This window comes from Hoplias malabaricus, chromosome 15 (genome assembly GCF_029633855.1).
Source record: "Hoplias malabaricus isolate fHopMal1 chromosome 15, fHopMal1.hap1, whole genome shotgun sequence".
NCBI classification, from domain to species: domain Eukaryota; kingdom Metazoa; phylum Chordata; class Actinopteri; order Characiformes; family Erythrinidae; genus Hoplias; species Hoplias malabaricus.
Window position 1 is genome coordinate 31915097 of NC_089814.1, and position 23779 is coordinate 31938875.

Here is a 23779-nt window from a genome sequence, read left to right on the forward strand (position 1 = left end):
TTATAAAATTAAGAATGATATCTAGGTTTCACAGTGAATTTTTGAAGGTAAGTAAAGGTAAGACACTGCTCATGTTAAGGCCAAATTTTTGTTTTCAGATGACTCTCAGTTTGATTTTATCTTGAAAAATTTGCATATATTTGTTTATTTAAACAAAAGGCGATAAAAAAAAACACTGAATATTTGTCAAAAATATGTTGAAAGTGTAAAGATTTTAATATATTGTATAATGATTGTATTTTTATAAAATTTCACCCTTTTGCACAACAGTTTTTACAAAATGTTTATTTTTTAAGCTTTTTTTTTTTTAACTACAAATAATAACTAAATACTGGATTTGTTCCATGCTAGTTTTTGAAATGTTTCTGAAAACATGTTTATAATGTTCTGGTTATTTATGTATTAGGATTTTTTATAATGGAAACAAGACTAAACTTAGGACTCGGTGAAAGTTAATTGAGACAGCTCTCCTGATTGTAATGCCTTGTCAGATTTGGCTACATGCTCTTTTTGAATGTAATGGTGGCATTTGCAGTTACTGCTGTTAGCAATTTTAAAATTAGCATTAAAGGCTCTTTTGTTTCCTGTAGACGGCTGTTGTTCTTCCCCTTTGCCTATAGGATACATTTATTCTGAAATTGACCTGTAGGGGGTGCTAAAAACCATGTTGTAGTTTTTATTATTATTATATTATTACTGTGTTATTATTTATTTATTTATTTATTGGCCACAGTTTGATGTATAAAATGGTGTGTTGTCCCTTCATACATGTCGATGTGATCAAAGGGCAAAGAGAAGACATTGATTAATCATCTTCAATTCCAAAAACTCCAGTAGGGGTAACTTAACCAGTGCAGGCTTTGATCTAGAAAATGTGAAAGTTTTGGTTCACTTTTTGGAGGCCATAGAACTAGAGCAGAGATCTTCAAACTGTGAGGCTATGGAATTGCAGGGGCACAGGTGAGAAGAGAAATAGCAAAATGCAAAAACATATAAACGACTCTGATGTTTAAGTTTAACTGTAGGCCTGTATCTGTATTCACGGGTGTTTATTGTGATTTCTTGCTCTTTCTTTTTAGTTTGGCCTTCACCCCACCACTGAAAATCTGCAAAGGCCATATATTGAACTCGTAAGAGAGAGCAACAAGGACTGAAATGGAGTTTAGACTACTTATGGACTGTATTGGGAGTGAAATAGATGTGTTTGTCTGTGCTAAATAGAGGAGAATATATGTGCTGCTTTTATTTAATTTATTATTGTTATTTATAAAAGTTCTGGACAAATGGAATGACTTGTTATTTTTATATATACACTGTAGTAGTCTGCATATTGAGACACATGTTTTAGTTGAGGTGTGTGTGGGGGGGGGGGGGGGGTGGGAAGTTCTCAAGAAAAATTTGAATACCTCTGTACTAGAGGATTGCTGCTGTTTTCATATTCATTAGTCTCCTGCTGAAAGGAAGCACTGTGAAGAGGCGATTAGCATGGTGTCAAGGATCTGTATTGGAGATTCAGTTCTATTCTTGACCCCTCTGTTGATGCACTAAAGCAGTAGTGAAGCTAATGTGAAAAGTGGTGGACTACTGTTGCACACTGATGTAAAAAATCAGTACCCTTGCAATAACTAGAAAACTGTATAAATGTAGCTAGCATTACCTCCCTGGGCACCCCAAACATCCTCAACTGTCTCAGGAAATAAAAATCTTTGATGACATTTGAAGATAATAATCATAGTGTTGTCCTCCACTATTTGAGGTGGAGTTTTTTAGTTTTATGATACTGAGACATGTTTTTGTAGTGGAACCTCAACACAGAAAGCTATAGTTTATTATAGTTTTGGTACACGTTTAAAATTTGTACCAAATGTACAGATTGAAGGTTGTTCAATCTGTCCTTGAAACTTGCAGCTAAAGATTGTCACAAAGCAAATAAATATGTGCACTGTAATGCCACAATATGTTGATGTGCTAATTATTTTAATTATATTATTGTAATAATAAAACATTATTTAAAAAAATATTTTAAATTGTAAACAGTTGCTATGCTAACAAACTACAGGAAGCTAATGTTGTTAGCATTTTAGCTGCCTCCTCAGAAGGTTACACTCAGCAAAATAAAATATAAACTTATCTTAATTCTCAGAGGATTCTGTATAATATTACACACTTGTATATGTCTGTAAGCACAGAAAGTCTACTTTTTATTTCAGCTAGGGTGACCATATTTTGGTTGTCAAAAAACAAGACCTGTGGCAGGATGTTAGCATATGGCAGATGGAAGGTGGAAGGTTTGGTCACGGTGGGGTTGTGAAAATTGTTGACAACACCCATAACCATACAACTATGTTGTTGAACAGACCTTTAACAAGAAAATAAACAAATGGCCAGATCTTATTCCTTTCCATACAACCCTTGGCCTTAAACAATTATAATAAATAAACTATAACAAATAATAAAAAAAAAGCTATACAAATACATCAGCTTGTTGAACATGAAAAACCTGTTATTGTTCAAACAACTTGTTTACATCCGAAATCTCATGATCATGACAGGAACTGATAAGATTACATTTTAATGAAGATGTTTTTACTGTTTTGAAAAATAAGCACCTTTAGCCAGCACCTGGGAACCCCACATTTAACCTCTCGCTCTCTGGTGTTCTGGTTTTAATAAGTCTTTAATACATTTTACCTCTTTTTTTTTGTTAAACAAAAACCAGTAACAGTCAGATGTGGTGTGTATTTGTTTGTTATTCGGACATATGTTCTGACTTTAAGTTTTGCAAAATTTAAAGCAGAAAATTAAATGAAATAGGGGTGTAAGATGAAGTGTGCCCCAATTCTGCTCTCAAAACTCTTTTGCTCACCCTTCACCAATGTCCACAAATGTCATCAAACTGCACACTTTAAGGAAGGCCCTAGGGATTAGTGCAAGAATTCATAGATCCCGGTCTGACCCATATATTAGGTCCCAAAATAAGAGGACGTGTCCGGGAAAAAGAGGACACATGGTCACCCTAATGTCAGCACAAGCTAGTTTATTAATCAAATCAGGCTTTTAGGTGTGGAACAGAAGGATGAAAAAGCTGTTTTAAACAGGTGGAAAACGAACCTGAAGTATTATTCTAGTTCCTGTTTTTGAAAGTCCAGAGGAAGAAAATGTCATTAGTATGTCACATTCTGTTTCAAGATTAAGCAACAGCAAAAACTTTAAACAAGAGCTCTGTTCACGTGTGTCCTGGGTGTTTTGTTCTTAAATGGATGGTGTATGACATGGGCGTGAATGGGTTCCAGTGGCATCTTGGAGATATATTGTGACTCAGTCACTCTAACAATACGAAGGTGTCCACATTCACCACATTGCAACTGAATATTCAGTGTGAATCACAAAGCACCTCAGTTCATCATCAGACACAACTCAGAACCACAGAATCAATGTCAGTAATGAAATACTACACCGAGGAGGATCTATTATGATCACTCAAGGCTAGGTATGGTCAAGGCCAGAGAACATAGAGCAGTAAACCACACATAACCACTCAGAACTAATGCAATGGTTTTCTGAAATCTCTAGCTATTTCTTTAACAATGTGTACGTTCCCTCGTAATATTAACCAAAAATCTGGAAAGTGTTCTTTGCCTATACATTCAGGCTGACTTCCATGAGTCCATGGGTTCTACTGCAATGTTTTCAAACAGCAACCAGTACCTAGCCATCTGCAGAAGTGAGAGGATAAGTCAGGAAGCAAACAGGAACCTGCAAGTGTTTTGGTGGAACACAGACTGGGACTGTGTGCCTAGTCCGTAATTAGTATTGTGTTTTACAGAGTTCCACTATAGAATGAAACAATAGGTGATAAACCTGTTAGCATTTTTGTTCTGAATCTTCTAGTGCTGCTGCTTTTCTATAACAACCTTTCACAATACACTGAAACATTGATGTTTGTCAAAAAACATCAATTTGACTGACGTGCAGTGAACTGTTTGTAGGTTATTTTTTATGTGATGTGTAAAGGCAGAGAGTGCTACAATAAAAACAGTTCCACAATAGTTTGGAGCTCATTGGTCATTGTTAGCGAGTGCTACAATCCTTGTTAAGGGACATGTAACGTGTGAGAGGCGTTCAATTGTTTCTTATATTAAGTATGAAGTAAAACAAATATTGTCACTGTCCAATCAAAAACACGTATCTCCAAAATGGCAGCTTTACAGGAGAAGGAAAAAGCCTTCTTAAATTTCAGTTGAAGTCTGTGCAAAACTATTTTATTCCAATTAGTTCGGTACATTTCTATTGGTCCAGCCATCAAAATCTGTGTTCAAATGAGTGTTTAAATGTGTAAACTAAAAATGGATAAAAATGCAAATACATGCTATTGGACAGTGACGATATGAAATGTACTATATTTTAGTTTTTCTGTGTAATCACACTTAGTTTCTATACACTTGTTAGATCTAGTAATCCTTGACATAAAAATAGATTTCGTCTTTACTCAAAAAAAATCCCTCTGGGCTGAGTCCAGGCTGAAGGGTTTAGGAAAATCTTGGAATACAGTCACACACAATGCGATGCTCAAGTTTCCTCAACACACTCATGTTACTCAGAATGGTTTAGTTTTAACAGCAATTGCAACAAAGCTAACAATCGAAATGCGCTGATTTCTTTAGAAACCCTCAGAGATTGTCACTTCCTAGAGCCATTATAAAATTACCTGCAGGAATACTAGATTACATCCATATTTAGAACTTACTGAACACGTCTGTGCTGTTCACTGTGGAACAAACTCCCTGTGTAGGACTGGCGCCCCCTCCAGGGTGTATTCCTGCCTTGCGCCCAGTGATTCCAGGTAGGCTCCGGACCCACCGTGACCCTGAACTGGATAAGGGTTACAGACAATGAATGAATGAACGTGGAACAAACTGTGGAACAAAACACAGAAGCAGACAGATCCAATCTGTAGGGCCTATTCTACATCGAGATGACTAATGGGAATATTTTAGTTTTTGGATTTTCATGGGCAATGTACGTTGCATTCAAGTTGGGTGGAAATTAAATTATTTATTAAACTCTTTGGCATTTTTTTGTGATTAAAAAAATAATAATAATAAAGCACGGGACATTTTGTTATTGTCTGTAAGCCCTTATCCAGTTCAGGGTCACAAAGCGTACCTGGAATCACTGGTAGTGTGACACACACTCACACCTACGGACACTTCTGAGTCACTAATCCACCTACCAATGTGTTTTTGAAGCGTGGGAGGAAACAGGAGCACCCACTCAGACACAAGGAGAACACACCACACTCCTCACAGACAGTCACCCGGAGGAAACCCACGCAGACACAGGGAGAACACACCACACTCCTCACAGACAGTCACCAGGAGGAAACCCACGCAGACACAGGGAGAACACACCACATTCCTCACAGACAGTCACCCGGAGGAAACCCACGCAGACACAGGGAGAACACACCACACTCCTCACAGACAGTCACCCGGAGGAAACCCACGCAGACACAGGGAGAACACACCACACTCCTCACAGACAGTCACCTGGAGGAAACCCACTCAGACACAAGGAGAACACACCACACTCCTCACAGACAGTCACCCGGAGGAAACCCATGCGGACACAGGGAGAAACACACCAACTCCTCACAGACAGTCACTCGGAGGAAACCCACAGACACAGGGAGAACACACCACACTCCTCACAGAAATTCACCCGGAGGAAACCCACGCAGACACAGGGAGAACACACCACACTCCTCACAGTCACCCAGAGGAAACCCACGCAGACACAGGGAGAACACACCACACTCCTCACAGACAGTCACTCAGAGGAAACCCACGCAGACACAGGGAGAACACACCACACTCCTCACAGACAGTCACTCAGAGGAAACCCACGCAGACACAGGGAGAACACACCACACTCCTCACAGACAGTCACCCGGAGGAAACCCACGCAGACACAGGGAGAACACACCACCCTCCACACAGACAGTCACCCAGAGGAAACCCACAGACACAGGGAGAACACACCACACTCCTCACAGACAGTCACCCAGAGGAAACCCACAGACACAGGGAGAACACACCACACTCCTCACAGACAGTCACCCGGAGGAAACCCACGCAGACACAGGGAGAACACACCACACTCCTCACAGTCACCCAGAGGAAACCCACGCAGACACAGGGAGAACACACCTTACTCCTCACAGACAGTCACCCGGAGGAAACCCACGCAGACACAGGGAGAACACACCACACTCCTCACAGTCACCCAGAGGAAACCCACACAGACACAGGGAGAACACACCACACTCCTCAGACAGTCACCCGGAGGAAACCCACGCAGACACAGGGAGAACACACCACACTCCTCACTGTCACCCAGAGGAAACCCACGCAGACACAGGGAGAACACACCTTACTCCTCACAGACAGTCACCCGGAGGAAACCCACGCAGACACAGGGAGAACACACCACACTCCTCACAGTCACCCAGAGGAAACCCACAAAGACACAGGGAGAACACACCACACTCCTCACAGACAGTCACTCAGAGGAAACCCACGCAGACACAGGGAGAACACACCACACTCCTCACAGACAGTCACACGGAGGAAACCCACGCAGACACAGGGAGAACACACCACCCTCCACACAGACAGTCACCCAGAGGAAACCCACAGACACAGGGAGAACACACCACACTCCTCACAGACTGTCAACTATTTAGCTATTAAACTGATATGTCAAATTTTATATATTTTTTTCCTTTGCGTTTAAGACTTTAACCTGGGTGAACAGGTTACTTTTCAGAACTTAAGATTTATGTTGATTAAGACCACTGTAATCTCCACGTTTATCCTAAAGTGTACTGCTCTTACCACCATTAGGTTAATGAGATAAGTGTTTATTTTGTGGTGCTTGAATACTGATGGCTCCCAATATCATTCAAAATGTACACATTTTCACTTTTAATTAAAACATTACAATTTATTTTAATTTCATCCTTTAACACATTTCTGACAAGGTTTTTTTTTGTTTGGTTATGAAAATCAAACCAAAACAACAAATGACCACGTTGGGGGGTGGGGGGGGCTAGGGGGAGACTGGTAAAGTCTCAAAAAACAAAAAACAAAAAAAACAAATTAATATTAATCCAACAGCACTAGTAATAAATAACTTTAAAACAATGCACTTTCCTCTTTAAGAAATTAAACCAGGTTCTGGCGCCACAGCCGAGGAAAAGAAAACACATTTCATTTTTATTTTTCAATTTAAATAATATTAAATTTCAGGAATTTCTCTTTCCATTGTGGCTTTATAGGTTATTTACCAAAATAAGCAAATACAAATCACTTTATAGCAAAGCACCTTATGTAACATTACTAAAAACATGTAATTGCATTTATACAGAGTATTTATAAAAAGAAATGCCAAAAGGGTCTTGGCATTTGTTTTTAAAAGCAGACACCGGAGTTACGAAGCATATTCTCATGCTATCTCTTAAACTTCCTCTTCCTCCCCAGTCTCTGGCTGGACTTGGCTGAGTACTGCTGCTGAAAGTCTATGAGGCAGTCCGAAGCTTCAGATATTGGAGTGAAGGATTTGATAGGAGATGAGCTGAAATATAAGCTTGATGTTGGACTGCTTGCGTTTCCTGCCGAAGAGTCTCGAAGGCCACTGGAGAATCATCCACAAGTTAAAAAAAGAGGCGTCAGTGTCAAAATCTAATTTGCTGGAAGAATATAGTTATACACAAACCGTTTAAAACCTACCCTTGGTTTTTGTTCTTAATGTCAGATGGTCCTGCTCCATCAGTGTCAACATCTGAGAGAGAAAGACCAAGTAGCTTTCATTCATTCATTCTATCTCCTCCATCCTATTCATGATCATTAAGTGAGTGGAGTCTACCCTGTGTCATCGGAATCCACCTACCAACGTGTTTTTGGGCTGTGGGAGAAAACCCATGCAGACACGGCGAGAACACACCACACTCCTCACAGACAGTCACCCGGAAGAAACCCACACAGACACAGGGAGAACACACCACACTCCTCACAGACATTCACCCGGAGGAAACCCATGCGGACACAGGGAGAACACACCACACTCCTCACAGACAGTCACCCGGAGGAAACCCATGCGGACACAGGGAGAACACACCACACTCCTCACAGTCAGTCACCCGGAGGAAACCCATGCAGTCACAGGGAGAACACACCACACTCCTCACAGACAGTCACCCGGAGGAAACCCACGCAGACACAGGGAGAACATACCACACTCCTCACAGACAGTCAGCCGAGGCAGGGCTCGAACCCACAACCCCGGGACCATGATACGAGATGAAGAAACGAAGCAGAAAACATACCTAGATGCACTTGTTCGGCCTGATGTAAGGCAGAGAGCAATCCATTTCCCTGAGGCATAAAAGATAGGGGAGAGGGGGGAAAAAAACACAAGCAGCAACATGTTTTACAACATGTTTTAAAAAAGTCTTACGTTTTCCCCTGACTAACAGGGTCTAGAATGAACAGTGGCATGTGTGAACCAAGGTTGGTAGCACCCATGAACATCTCAACGTGTTCCAGTACTTCATATAAGAAGACGTTCCATAAAATGTAAGACTCACCTGATGGCTTCTGGGTCCCGTCAGCTGTAGGCACTTCTCGACGTGATGGCTGAAATCCTTAGATGTGAAATACCTCTGACACTTGTAGCATTTCTCTCGCTGCTCTGATGTGCTACACAAGCATTAACATAAATATGCGCTTACTATCATTTATCAAGGCATTCCAGATTCCAATTTCCTCTCATAATGAATAACGATACCTACTTACTTCTCCGATCTTTGCAGGTTATCCTCTACTGGTATTCTTCTGGTCCTCTTGCGCAGTGCAACCACTAAATGCAAAGACCCGTGAGCAAAAGCAGAGACTGCCACCACAAACACACTGCTGTTTACTGTGACTGAGCTTTTAATAATGAAATTCGATGTCGCTGCCGAATTCTAACCTTGTGAAAGATCACTCTGTTGCTCTTGGTCTTCTGTGGTTCCATCACAGTAGGCAGCATGCACTTCAATCTTGCTGACGGGAAAGTGGCAGGAGCACAAGGGGCATTCCACTGTCTGGATCTGGGGAGGAACCGACTCCTTCAGCTGCTGTTGCCACTCCTCGGCCTGCTCCTGCTCCTGCTCCATTCTCTCTTCGTCTTCGGCAACTACTTCTTTATCCACCTCCATCACCTCACTCTCTCCCCGTGACGGGGGCTGGTTTAGAGATTAGGAATGGCGTTTAAACACCAGGATACTTGTACTATATCTTACATATCATATATAACACTCTGAAATCAGTCACATCACTGAGCCGTAGTGTTTGAGCTTTTATAAAAGTTGACATCGTTATTCTACGCTCATTGTGAAGAGTATTGACAGATGTACCTGTGCAGGACTGGTCACCATCAGCTCTGGTGTGTTATCATCACTCGCCTGAGATTCTGTGTTAAAAAAAAACACAGAAGATCTCACCTCGCTCGCATATGCGGAGAAAGCAGCAAAGAACTATATGACGCTTTAAAAGTACTCAAGGGACTCTGATCAACCAAGGACTAGACTAATATTGAAAGGGCTTACACAGGTCAGTTTAAAGGCTAAGCACCACTTAATGGACCTCCATGAATATTTCACATTATTGTAGTTACTGACAGATATAAGTATGAATTAAAATGAAAATAGCAGCTTAATTTGCTTTAAAACTGACAATTTTATTAAACTGACGGAAAAACCCGAGCTCTCTACGGAAATTCTTGAACGCAACCGTGACGTCACTGGTGGACAACAGCTGAACAACGCCGCGGTAAAACACCGTTATGACTGACTGTTATGACAGTATCTAGCTAAATAACCAACATTATTCATGACAATAGCCTAGCAATAAGCTAAACTCAAATTTAGAGGTACCGTTATTCTTGTAAATGTGATCGAAGTCGAACTCGAATTCATCCGACACTATAAACCTCCGTAATGCAGCTACGTAGCCGAGTATAATCTGAGCACCGAGTTTAGCGAGTCAAGCTAACGTTAACTAACACCAACTAAAACAGGCGAAGTGAGTGTCCTTACCCTGTTTACCTCCATGTTACAGAGGCTCTTGAACACCTTTCGTTGGTGTCCTTACATGCCCATATTGTTGGAAAAGCGCCAGTGAAATGAGCTACAGATAACGGAGTGAGCGGATGGTCCTTTCCAAAGTGCCCGTTTAAAGTTGACAAATTTAGTCCATTTTCTGGATATTTTGGGATCTTTGGGCCATTTGTTCACAGATGTCCCACTGTACATTGAATGATTGCAGCCAAAAACAACACACCTTTTCATCATTTTACATTAAATTAAGTGCAGCTTCTAGAGTTGTTGTCCACCATCTACGTCACAGGCAAGACGCCTATTAGAGTTTCCCAACACTGTTGGGGGGGGGACCAACGGTCTTTTAAACCTTATTCCTTCAATTAGTAAGAAATAACATGTTTTCTGACTATCAATAAACACAAGTTAGGAACTCAAATTCCACTGTATTTATTTGTTTGACACTTTCATAGAGCTGCTGCTTAGCTTTTAAGAGGCACTCCCCAGAGTCAGACCCCACCATACCTTGAGACACAGTGCCTCCCACATCGTAATTCTCATTTTGACCTTCTTTGCACTCGTTGAGCTGTTGATTCTGGTCTTCGGAAATGTTCTGAGGTCTAGTTTTCCTACAGCTGTAGAAGAAAGTTGGAACTTTGTTATGATCTGGCAGCACATCAAATCTTAAAATAAGTACTAACCAAAAAGTGTACTGTATCACCGTGTTTACTTTTACCTGGAAGGTCCGACAGCATCCAAAGACCCATGTTGCATTAAGCAACGGGGATTACGCAAAGGGGATTTTTGCTGTAGGAAAGAAGACAGACAAAACCCATGTTTTTGCCACAAATAATAACTTAAACAGTGTGGAGGAAAAAGAAAGAAAAAAAAGCAAGATGAGAGAGCAACAAATAATCATGGCACTTTGAGTGAAGAAATCAAAGATCTGTTTAAAATAACGTCTATTAATCTTAAGGAAAAACAGAAGAGAGATATGTTTGCCAAATATATACGCATCATTACCCCGCCATAAAATGAACGCGAAGTGTTACCGCAGTGAATAATACACACCACAAGCTCCTCCTGCGTCTCAGGAGAGGACACCACAACGTATGTTTCATTCTGTCCATTCTCTGCTCCTTCTTCCGAACCTGCCGGGGATGCTGCTCTCTCCTCTCCCACTGCTTCTTTCTTTTTCTCTTCTGCCTTCTTTTCCAGCTCTTCATCCTCATCCTCCTTCTCGTCCCTCAGCTGAAGGGCTCTGTGGCGCTTCATTCTCCTTCCAAACGGCCTCTCAGCTGGACACGGTAACAGCTGCAACATAACACCACCAAAATGGCTTTGAGAACTTAAAAATTACATGGGCAATCATTAAACTATTTCAAAACCATTGCAGTGCTCATTTGTTTGTGAAATAGATTATAAAACAGGCACCTGGCGACATTCCCGAAGGGATAAACATCTCTCGCTAGGGCCACACGAGAACTGACTGATCACATAAGGATATAATTTGGAAGATTTTTTGGAATTTAAATGAAAGATTTCCAACACCTAATAAAAGTATTAACAAATACACACGACTTACCGGCAGACTCCACTCTGCTTTGTGCAGGAGGTGGTGCTGGGCTTCTTTCAGACTCTTTTCATATACCTCCAACTGACTGAGGATGACTCTGGTGTAATCATCTGGACTTTGCCCCCTGGGACAAAAGGGAACTCCCCAGTAGTATGACACAAGTCCCTCGGTTTTGCTCTCTCTAAAATCAGAGGTAGGCTTCTCCTGGATGCTGCATTCGGGCTGCTGATCAGATTTGGCCGGGCAAGTGGGTTTAGTGGTGCTTTCCCTCGGAAGGCACGCATGCTGGGAACCGGAGTCTTTTGTGGAGCAGCCGAGTGCGTTGGAGCAGCCTTTTGTAGTGATAGCATTAGCTGGGGAACAGCAGGGCTGGGTTGGAGAGAGCCTCGAACGGCCTGAATGTAGAACAATCTCCTTTCTGAAGACGGGGCTTGGTTGAACACCCTGGAATACGTAGTATATATTTAGTACACATGTAGATGTGCCTAAGTACCAATTCATAAAACTGAAGTTAAAGAGGAACGTTAAGCGAGGAAATGGAACTGGAGACGGTAAAACAGACACAAACAATACCCTCTCTTCTTCTTCATCATCATCATCAACATCATCTTCAGACAAATGCAGGAACATGTGACTGGTAAACGCCTCCAAAGGTTCACTGTCTACAGACAAAGACAAAGACATAAAAGACATAAGAATGCTGTTGCTACTTGTTCAAGTCCTTGACACTCATTTTTGACCCAGAAATGAAAGGCTAAATAAAACAAAGCATTGAAAACAAGACACAGGTTTGGAGGTTGTTGTAAAAGGCAAAATAATTAGTAATATACCATCAAAAACATTTTTTTTATGTATGGAACCATCGCACAGGGAGCCCAATGACTTGGCAGGCCCTGTCGGCAGGAACCAGGGTCACTCTGTGTGGCATCACGGACTGCAGAACACTACTCTGTTTTGCAGCCACAACGGAAACACCACACATACACACTAATAATCATACAGCTTAAGAAGGCAAACAAGAAGAGTCCTACCAAGTGAAGCGTTTAAGTGGCTTCCCTTACTGGAGTCATCTTTCAAATGTTTTGTCTGCACAGCTTCCTGTCAAATGAGCAAACGCAGTACTAATTACAGTTAATTAGCAGTTATAAATAAACAGGATTACTCTGTGTGGCTACTTCTTTGCAAACCTGTTTTTGAACATCATCTCCATCATCACCCGGCACTGAATTGTGCAGCAGCTGAGGTTTTCCGTGGAGCGAAAGGCGTTGTCGAGGGTTCCTGCTTTTTCGAAGTTGTTTATGGCTTGAAGATTCTTTAAGATTTTCGGTGTCATCTTCTTCTTTAGGAGTGCACCTCTCGTCTGTAAAATTATCCTTAGAGGCACAACAGCTAATCGCATCCTTAGAAAATGCAGTACTTCCTTTAGGGTCTGTCTTTGCAAATACAGGACTTTGAGCGGACGAGCTCTGCTCTTGTGTGAGCTGTGACCTACTAGGACACGTTAAGCTGAGGGAACTGTCCTGCGTACACAGGAGGTTCCTTGAGGCTCTGCTGGTGCTCTTTGTGTCCAGTCTTATACTGCACTTTTTGAGAAAAGCAGGTGAACGCTGGCCCTGAGAACTGCTCTGAGAAGGCTCATCCTCTGGACTGCCAGCATTAACATCCTGGTTCTTCCACTGAATGAAGTGGCATTCCTGTAAAAAAATAGACAATGTTAGATCAATAAAAAGCTGCGTTGCCGCAAAAACAAAAGTTAAGTTTGATTAAATTGTGAATAAACTAGCGCTCAGACTAAAGGACTTCTCCTTCCATACCTACATCCTGTCATCATCACCTACATGGGCCCTCTCCCCCCATATTGACATTCATTGTTTGGGGCGTGCCTCTGATGTCGGTGTGTGGTCAACTCAGGTTGTAGCCAGAAAAAATTAATGAAAATATTAATTGCTGTTATTTAGTTCTACGGCGTATTTGTGGCTCATATCAAGCTGATATCACATGTAAGACAAACGCACATATCACCTATTTACCAGCTCATCATTCACATTTTCAGTTCCACTGTAAGTGGTTGAAGGGCGGCACGGTGGTGCAGCAGGTAGTGTCGCAGTCACATAGCTCCAGGGACCTGGAAGTTGTGGGTTCGATTCCCGCTCCGGGTGACTGTCTGTGAGGAGTGTGGTGTGTTCTCTCTGTGTCCGCGTGGGTTTCCTCCGGGTTCCTCCCAGTCCAAAAACACACGTTGGTAGGTGGATTGGCGACTCAAAAGTGTCCTTAGGTGTGAGTGTGTGAGTGAATGTGTGTGTCTGTGTTGCCCTGTGAAGGACTGGCGCCCCCTCCAGGGTGTATTCCCGCCTTGCGCCCAATGATTACAGGTAGGCTCTGGACCCACCGCGACCCTGAACTGGATAAGCGCTTACAGATAATGATGATGATGATGTAAGTGGTTGAACTCATTGCCTTTGCTGATTAACGCTGCATTGCAAACCACACCCACTGTCGACTTACCATACAGACTACTGAGTGACTTTCTAATAATGAATCTAAATTTTTATAGCCTATATATCGTGCTAGTGTGCAGATTGGGATAAAGCAGTGGGAACCGCAGTTGTTTAAATTTTGGTTTTTAATTTACATTTATTACCACAAAAACTAAGAAATTCAAAGTGCGTGAGACTGGAGGGTTGTATTATATTTTGTTTTCCCTCAGGAGTACAACTCTGAAACTACCGGCTAACTAGTGAAAATGTTTATATCAAATGATGTTCACTGATGATGCACTGTTTTCACTTAAGGAAGCATGGTATGTTTATGGTACTATGTTTACAGTTAAATTAACGTTTTTTTTTTTACGTTTGTATAACGTTATATATAAATATATATATAATATAAATAAATTATATAAATTTTGGCCCGAAAAAGTCAAAAGTCAATGTCCCTAACTTGAAAAAGGACTGTAAAATAAATGTGATTTTTCTGCAAATTTGTTTAAAAAAAAACTTACAAATTTTTGGTTAAAAATTACAACACAGCTTTTCACAACCCCAGCTGTGAATTTCATAGAGAAAAAAAAAACACTCTCAATCTTATCAATACAAACATCATATATTACTCTGACACAAGGGCTATGGAAATTCAGTGCCCGTCTCCATAAGGTAATAAGTATGCAAATAGAGGCATGTTTCAGTCCTATGCAAAGTGACTCACTTGAGAAGCTGTAGTAGGCACTGAAGGCAGGCCTGGGCTTGGTGGCGAGGGCTGTGACAAGGTCCTCTGTGAGAGATCAGGCATTGGTGACAGTGCGCTAATATACTGCATGCTGTCCTTGCCACTCTCAGCTGCAGCAGCATCCTCGTTGTCAACGGTCCTGGACTTCTCACACTTAGTAGGGTAGGAGAGCTTGCGTCTCCAGTGTGTTTTCACAGTGGTGGGGTCTTGACGTTGATGGGTTTCTGCTGCAGAGCTCGTTGACTCAGGTTTCACTTCCAAAGCTTGGCTTTGACTGACCTGAATGGAAACAGCTTTTAATGACAGATGACTGAAATTTAAAAAAAAAGCAAGATCACCTAGAATAAAAGGGGGAAAAAAAAGCTTTGTAGAGAACGTAAAACCAGAAAGGGTTTACGTTACACAGATGCTTAATCTTACATGAAGACTTTGTGCGATAGCTTTTCTCATATTATCATCTTCCAGCTGTTGTCTTTGGGCAGCATTATTTGCCTCTTGTTTACTCAGCCTCATAGCCAGATCCAGCATCTCTTCCTCTGTCATGTCTGTCGGCACAAATATGTAATGAAATAAAACATACTTCACTCCCTTCAGTTATGAGTGGGCAACATAGTCATTTTTAGTGTATAGTGGGTATGCACCGATTTCACTTTCCTGCCAGTACACTACCCGCTGTCGGACTGAACGGCAAAAAATGGCTGCAGTAAATTGATGCTTTTTAAGGGTTCTTCAGTAAAAACAATGAATCTCTGTAGAACCGTGAATATTCAAAAAAACCTTTCTTTCTGCATTGCGAAATGGCTCCTCAGACTGATAAGAAATGTATAGGTACATGGCCTTACATAGCACATTTGGAAAAACATTTTTGGTACTGTGAAGATCTTGTAACACCGGAACCACCATTTTTGCTGCCATTTAGAACCATTTAAAAAAAAAAAAAAAAAAAAAGATTTCACTTAGAACAATTTACAATACAGGGGGTCCTCGACTTACGACGTGGATCCGTTCCTACGTTGCGTCGTAGACCGATTTTCGGTGTAAGTCGTAACATACGTACATAAATAACATACTGTAAGCACTTATCCTATCCTAACACCTATCCTCCTCAGTCCTGAGACGCGTAACCGTGTATTCTTCCGCCGCGCCGCACACACCAAACACGAAGTTCACGTTACGACGTTTACGACACAAAACCACTTCAGTCGAAACAAGGCTTTATACAGTAAATGGGAGATGTGTCGTAACCACGAAACATCGTAACTCGGGACTGACGTAACCCGAGGACCTCCTGTATATTGTTATCAATCTGAAAAACTCTTGGAGAACCATCGTTTCTTGTTTTGTTTTATGAGAAACAGTGAAACAAGTCTAAAAGGCAGTTACACTCGACAGTGATCTACCACACTACCTTTCAATAAGGACAGATATATGTGCAGGTAAAACACAGAAGGAAAGAATGAGACCCAATTAAAAAACAATCAATCAACCAAACAGACCTTCTCCATTTTTTAGGTGTTTATGCTGCATTAATTATAAATGCTGATGCTGCCACTGAATTTTTCCGCCACTCTGGGCATAACCACAGTGACTCCAACAGGCCGTGATATCATGTGCATTCCCTCTATTATGAGATGTTATTTTTCCTCATAGTTCTCTGGACACTACCAACATTTCAAGACATATAAGGACACAGAGTGTGCATGTTCCATTAAACAGAGAACACAATTGATCCTGACTGGTCCCAAGTTTAGTAAAGCATGGCAAACACTTTATATTACACTTATTATACTCAAATTGTGTAATTTTTTAATTTAATTTTGCCACTACTGGTGCAATCTGTCTGTTAAGGAATGTGAAATTTTATTGTACATACATTTGAGGCCAAAATCTAAACCTAGTTGTGTATATTCTTTTGACTTAAATGGTATTGTCCTCAACATTTTTTGGTATTTATGCACTGTTTTGTAAACTGTTTATTCACATAATTTAAATTTAAATATGGCTTCCATGTTAAATTCTTTCTCTTTCTTGGCACATATCAGTAGTGCTACCTTTACTGATTTTTAAAAGATCTGTGTTATATGCCATTTTAAGTTCTATGAAGCTGATTCTAACCAATACTTAAGACGCGTACCTTGCATCTGAGACCTGTTTTCCCTCCCTCGCCACCGAGATTCCCTCTGTGACATGTTACTGACAGAACTCTCTTCCTGGAGGAGAAAGACAACCACATTGTTAAAACAAAACAATATTTTAATGATAAACAAGAAGTAATTCCATGTATAAACGTCCAAACTATACACACACACGTCTTGACCCCAAACAAATGTACAAGCGCCCAGGGATTAGAACTTATACCTCCTCATTTTCTGAGTCAGAAATGACCAATGTATCTTCATCCTTATTGTCATCATTCTCCTCTTCTGTGCGGCAAACCTTCCTCTGTCCTTCGTTTTGAGGTATGGTTCGTTTCTTCCGTGGCATACTGTGGACACAGAGATTGTTGTAATATTAACTAACATTAGCCTGCACAGAGGAATATCCCTATGTATTGCAGTACCCAAGTCATGAATTACTCAATCTAGAGCTTATTATATATTTCTAAACCAACATCATTTATATATATTCATATGTGGGAATCTGAAATCTAGCGATATCTGCACGTATACACTGCACTTTTATGACTGCACTATATATGGAATGAGTAGTTATTTGAATTTCAGTGTTTTTAAAAATCAACTAGGAGAGAATTTTCGAAAACCTCCACTTGTAGTGAGCTAAAATGCTGCGGCAGACCAAATCGCACAAAAATCTTCTTTTATAAAAATATATCCTGATCCATGTGAACAAGGCCTTAGACATTATTTCCAAGAAAAAATGATACCCCTCCCCTAATTGTGTAAATGTGCTTGTATATTACAACACTGTTTTCATTCACAGCCTTGCCCGTCAAGTATATCCCCTCACGCTGACTGGATTCAGGTTCTTAAGATTTATGATGTAAGAAACTCTGCAAACCTGCATTCTTCAGGACAAGTTTCAGAATGAAAATGCTTAGCCATGGTATTGCTGTGATACATAACATACATCATATATCATTACAACAAGACCACAAAGACATTTTAATAGGATTACACACTTGTTAACTTGTTAAGTTACCTGACTTCACCCTACAGAGGAACATAGAAAGCTATGATATGCCTAAAACTATATTACAGTATAAGGCTTAATAAATATATATATTTGAAGTTACCAGACAGTATAAAGCGGAGAGCTTGGTGTGTGTGGTTTGTTTTCAGGTGTCAACTGAAAGTTTCCTCGCACCTAAAACCAATTTTTAGAGTCACGTGACCTGTGAGGGCCTCGAGACCGAGTTTAAGAACAAACCCGCGAAAACGAAATCTCCTCAGAAAAACGGTTATTATAATTAACTCCGGGCAAATTCTACGACCGAAGAGGATCAGTGACAGACTGAGGCGACGACAGCATTTTCTCTCAGCACTTACAGCCAAGATTAAACCCTGACATCTTCACCCTGTAACACACACACACCCAAAAAACTGTTTAACTTTAATATTAAAGTGTTGGCTGGTCCCTCGCGAAAAGGAGGTAAGTTAAGAGGCCCAGTCAACCAAGCTGGTAAACGAAAAAACCTGAGAATAACACAAAGATAAGGTCTGAAACAACGACCAGCTAATGGCTAAGTTAGCTTGTCAACTTATTAGCGACTCACAGCGGAAAACCGGAGGTAAAACCCAGTATTTACCCGTTTTGTGTTGTTTCCTCTGCGCGACGCTATGTGCTACATGGTGTGAAGTATATCTCATCGCAGAGCTTTAACTCTGCGGAGTGTGGCTTCTGAAAAACAAAGGGCCGAGTACATATTGTTTGGTCAGTGTGTTGGCCACGGGAACACATGAAAGGAAGACACGCTCTGAGGTTTGGTTGAGGGGGGGGATATTTCGTGTTTCTGCACCTCCTCTACTGCACCGCCTCCTGGAAAAACATGGCGAACGAAGGAGCGAATGGAGATCTCCCGTTTTTACCTTCAGGAGCTGCGGAAGGTAAGGCACACTCCACCAAACCCTACTTCTCCCCACACAGCAGTGAAACGCAGATTTAGCAATTTAGCTGAGCAAAAAACAGGGTGAAACCTGCAGGTGTAGATTAGCAAACAAAAGAAAGCCCAGCTAACATCCATGCACGCATGCTAACAGCAGTGCTTCTTTAGTTGCTAGCCAGTTAGCTTCTCAGCGACCTAGCTCTGTTTTAGAAAGACTATCCCAAGGTCGTGTTAAGACTAAGAATAGGTCACCCAAAGAGAACAAGCTGGTTATTCAGTACTCACTTAGCATTATAGTCAAGCTTGATCAGTGCGTGCTGCGTTAAACAGCAAAGTCCGAATCCTGTAGTATCTATATACGTTTCATGACTGCCTGTTTCTCATTCAATCTCATTAGCGACGTGGCTAACTCATTTTTTTTTTCAACTTTTCTGTTGCAGTGAACCGCATGATTCAAGAAAACAGTGACTTGTTTTCTGACTCGCAGTGTAAAGTGTGCAGTGCTGTCCTTATTTCTGAATCTCAAAAACTTGCTCATTACCAGGTAAGGTACAGGACTGGTTATTGATGATGGTAGCTAACAAGGTTTTAGACCCATGGCATTGGAATGGCTGATACAAACAAGTATTTGCCCGTCATGTTGCTCTGTGGCTTCTCACCCTGCAGAGCAAGAAGCATGCAAGTAAAGTGCGGCGGTACATGACCATTCACAAAGATGATGAGCCCTTTGCCAAAAGGTTTAAGTCTTCAACATATGAAACAGTAAGTCTGCCGCTCAACAGAGATTTAACCAGTGCAGCAAAGAGGAAAATGTCATTTACATATCAGTTAATTTTCAGCATTTGTATTCTTTAAAGCAGACTGAGGATGTTACTCAAGGGGACAAATTCAAAGCTTGCCATGTCTGCAACATGACCTTTTCCTCTGCAGTGGTGGCAGAATCTCACTATCAAGGCAAGGTGCACGCCAAAAATCTTAGGTTAAAAACCTTTGGTCCACAGACTCCAGGTATGAACGTAATTTCTAGACCTGTGTACTTTGAAATCGAATTTAAATAAAATGGTTAAGGCCTGTGTTTCTTACTTTGTATTGGTCTGTCAGCCGTACCTCAGCCTAAGGCTAAGGTGAACAAGGGAGATGTGCAGACTACAGGGGAACATGGCCCTGGTGGGGATGACCCCAACCGTTTCTGCTCCATCTGCCAGGCTTCTTTCAACAACCCGCTCATGGCTCAACAACACTACGCTGGCAAAAAGCATAAAAAACAGCTGACAAAGCAGAAACTGATGGAGACCTATGGTCCCTCCACTACACCAGGTAAATCCAGCATGAATACAGAGGTGAAAAAAATGTTGTGTAATGTTTTCGTTTGCCTGACTCCAGAAATTTTCACTTACGTTTTCACCATCAGCCTCTACAGTGAAGGGCTATCCATGCACTGTGTGCAATATTGAGCTCAATTCTGTGGAACAGTACCAAGCCCATATCAGCGGCTCCAAACACAAAAACCAGTACGTATCCTGTCAGCGCTAAGCCACACTGAGGCGTTGTTATCGTTATATTTTTGTGTATGTTTCTTGGAACTTTGCATCACAACTTGGCCTCTCATGTCAACATTCGTTCCATTTACTCTATTAGGCTTAAAAAAGGAAGCAACTCATTTGTTAGCCCTTCAGAGACCCACCAGCCAGCATACCAGTATGGCTCTAACCAGGAAGAGCCAGCCCAGGAGGACTGGGGCAGCTTCAACCAGGACTATGAATGAGGAGTTGCATTGAGCCATCACTGCCCTTGCCGTGTTTGTGACAAGCTGCTGCTACTGTTGAGGCACAGGCAACATCTTTGTACTGTGTATCTCCTAATGCCAGCTTTTGCTCATCAAAGCTCTTTGTATTTGGTGTGTTTATCTCAGTTGTAGATGAATGAGGACATCTATCTTCCATACTGTATTCATTCTCTCTGAAAGTGAAGTATAGCAGAAGCAGATTTTAAAAAATGAAAGACTGCAGCCTCCCCTCACTAGGGCATTTAAGGAGATCTTGCATTTCAGTTTACGACTATTTAAGTAACTTATGAGTCTCTTTTTGTCAGAAATGTTACGTAAGTAGTTACAAAAACGATAGTTTCTGGACATTTCTTATGTATTGTGTTATTAATATAATTTTATTGTAAAATATTTTTTTTCATTTGTTAAATTTTGTTTTCAAGTATTGACTTTTATAAACTGTCACTCTATTGGTGATATTTTATCATAAGAAATATTTAAATGCAAGGGTGCAATTGTTTGTCAAAAATGAGAGAGGTGTCTGTTGGTATAAGCTTATCTTAAAGCTTAAATACTGTTATTTTTTATGTCCATGTTCAAGCTGTCATTTACTATGAAGTTGTTATAGGTTCCTTATATGACCGATGGAGGGCAGTAGATACTTTTTTTTAATATGTTGCTTTCCTTTAACCTATTTCACCTGGCTAAAAATCCAGGATGTTTTGGCAAGCTGTTAAACCATAGTCTGGAAGTGCAGTTTGCTCTGATTGTATGTCCTTTTTTTCCCCTTCTTGTTTTGTGTCATTTTGAACTAAAACTCTTTTAAGCAGCATGTTATTTTGGTGCCCTTGTCCTCACTCTTTGCAAATAAGCAAACTGTAAACCCAGCATTAAATTCTGTCATGTTTCAGTTGCATAATTAGAAATAATTTTAAATTAGTCAGGATGAAGACTACTGTGCCCGCTTAAAACATTCTCAGATTTTACGATAAAGAAGTGTGAAGCTTCCTCCTCACCCAATTTTAAAATGAGCAGAATTTATATGAATGTTGTATTAGGAATATGGTCAAATCAATGCATTGTTTTGTTTATATTAATGTCTAAATTACTGAAAAACAATAATGTCAAATATTAGATGTATTTAACAGTATCTGTAAAATTTGTCAAGTTGCTCAGAAATATGCAGATGATGATTGAATGGACATACAAGAAGCAAATTTTGTTTAGTTATTATATTTAAAACAGTTATATATGCCACATTGTATTCCACAATCCCCTTTAATTACAGCAGTCAAAAGGTTTGAACTAACATGGTTTAGTCTTTTATATGACCTGAGAGACACATTTCTTAATTTGAAGTGGCATGAATTTTTGTCTAAATTGGACATATTAGCATGAAATCCAAATTTGTTCAATCAGATGTTACGGTATTTAATGTGGCCATTGGAAATTGATATGAACACAGAATATTTTAATAAAGAGTTACTTATTATTGTAGAAGTGTGTCCATACAGGTGAATACCTCTCAGCTAATCAATGTTTAAAGGGGAGTTTTCGTTATTAAATCAGAAAGCAACATATAATGCTACAGCAACATAGAAAACCTGCAAAAAGCTTGAATAATACAGTTGGGCCTACTTGAGTTTCATGATGAATCAGTCACTGGCAAAATGTAAAGGAAACTGGAGAAAGTAAGAATAAGGGAAATGAGTGCTGTTACTGAGTATGTGAGTGCCTTTGGGGGTTTGTCAAAACTTTCTTGACTGATACTTTTAGTGAGGTAAGTTGTTTGGCTTGGGAAGTGCTCAAATATTGTGTTGCCATAAAATGTAGCAATTTTTTTTTTATCCCCTCAGATCACAAGTAAATGTATAGAATATTTGTGAAATGTAAAGGTAAGGGTGTCAAAATCTATAATTTATTTTTAGTTAAATGATTTTAATTACGTTTGAACTATAACTGGATTCTCAAATTGCATATAGTTTAATACATATATAACAGACATATTATTTGTAGAAGGACCTAAAAAAATTATCAGGACTATGTATAATTAGGAAATGTGATATGACACTGCAAAATATTAAATGCAACATGCTGTTCATATCATCAGTGATAATAGCATACTATTTTAGAATTGTGTACAGCAAGTTAAATACTTATTGAGTATAAACTGTTGTTTAATGCTTGAGGTTGGGTTGTTCTGTCCTCAAATGTAAAAAGTTAGTGTAAATGCAAAAAAAAAGTGGTGTGACCTACTAACCTGGTAGAATATGAGCTTTGTGTCGTAAATGGTCTGACTACTTTGTAAGCTACAAGCTACAGTTTTCGGAAAACCTTTTATTTATTTTGTTGCTATTATTTTTACATTTTTAATGCAATAAAAAAACATGAATCTCTGATTTGTCCATTCTCATTAAAATTTATTTATAGGAATATTATGTACGTTTTGGCATTTTTGTTTCTGTCCTCCCGCCTACAGCTAAAGAGGGTAATTTATTTTAACATTACTGTTGTGAACTTACATTTACGTTTCGGCATAGCTGCTCGAGATGAGGGTGGGTACATGAGCTTTGCCTGACGTAAACAAGGACTACTGACGTGCAGAATGACCAATTAAATGTTTACAGAGAAGGTTATCGACCAATAACGGTAGCTCTACAGTCAGACCGTCCAATCCGAAGATTTTAGGCTACTTCACCACGCCCCCTTCTCGCTCAAGTGAACCAATCAGAGTAGGGGAGGGCGGGACTAGTTTGTGAACGAAACTTCTCGAAGTTCTATGTAAGCTCTAGAAAAAAAAATCCCGGACGTTTGTGAAATTCCGGCCGGACATTTTTTTAAGTCTAAAAAAGAGGACATGTCCGGGTAAAAGAGGACATCTGGTCACCCTAACAATAGACAAACATTGTACGACCCATTTCCCTATTTTGAACGATATAAATATCATTAATTTAAGGAAAACAAACCATTTTCTACACCACAATGAAACTAAATACAAAAAGGAGAATACGA

At 40.3% G+C, this 23779-nt stretch overlaps 2 protein-coding genes and 1 non-coding gene across 8 annotated transcripts; 1 reads left to right on the forward strand and 2 right to left on the reverse strand.

Moving 5' to 3' along the window:
- Positions 1-7023: 7023 nt before the first annotated feature.
- Positions 7024-19408, reverse strand: uimc1 (ubiquitin interaction motif containing 1). 4 transcript variants are annotated; one of them, XM_066645456.1, is made up of 19 exons: positions 19288-19408; positions 17298-17424; positions 17074-17149; positions 15360-15484; positions 14919-15218; positions 12902-13408; positions 12746-12812; positions 12288-12376; positions 11724-12158; positions 11210-11452; positions 10875-10945; positions 10664-10773; positions 9458-9513; positions 9031-9286; positions 8856-8919; positions 8648-8759; positions 8387-8435; positions 7791-7842; positions 7024-7695 (listed from the first exon to the last, which is right to left on the reverse strand). In XM_066645456.1, the coding sequence occupies exons 2-19, from the start codon at positions 17421-17423 to the stop codon at positions 7512-7514; spliced, it is 2922 nt and encodes a 973-aa protein (XP_066501553.1). In that variant the 5' UTR covers position 17424; positions 19288-19408; the 3' UTR covers positions 7024-7511. The 4 variants fall into 4 exon arrangements, with proteins under 4 accessions (XP_066501553.1, XP_066501552.1, XP_066501554.1 ...); XM_066645455.1 differs by lacking the exon at positions 19288-19408 and adding an exon at positions 18706-18845; XM_066645457.1 differs by lacking the exon at positions 19288-19408 and adding an exon at positions 18193-18286.
- On the reverse strand, positions 12563-12692 carry LOC136669018 (small Cajal body-specific RNA 14). The gene has a single exon (XR_010795591.1). It is a non-coding gene; the product is annotated as a small Cajal body-specific RNA 14 (non-coding RNA).
- On the forward strand, positions 18855-23136 carry znf346 (zinc finger protein 346). Of its 3 annotated transcripts, none has more exons than XM_066645460.1 (7): positions 18855-19003; positions 19443-19546; positions 19669-19764; positions 19842-20010; positions 20104-20319; positions 20414-20513; positions 20641-23136. In XM_066645460.1, the coding sequence occupies exons 1-7, from the start codon at positions 18946-18948 to the stop codon at positions 20765-20767; spliced, it is 870 nt and encodes a 289-aa protein (XP_066501557.1). In that variant the 5' UTR covers positions 18855-18945; the 3' UTR covers positions 20768-23136. The 3 variants fall into 3 exon arrangements, with proteins under 3 accessions (XP_066501557.1, XP_066501559.1, XP_066501558.1); XM_066645462.1 differs by having other exon boundaries at positions 19863-20010; XM_066645461.1 differs by having other exon boundaries at positions 19860-20010; positions 20641-23134.
- The last annotated feature ends 643 nt before the right edge of the window (positions 23137-23779 follow it).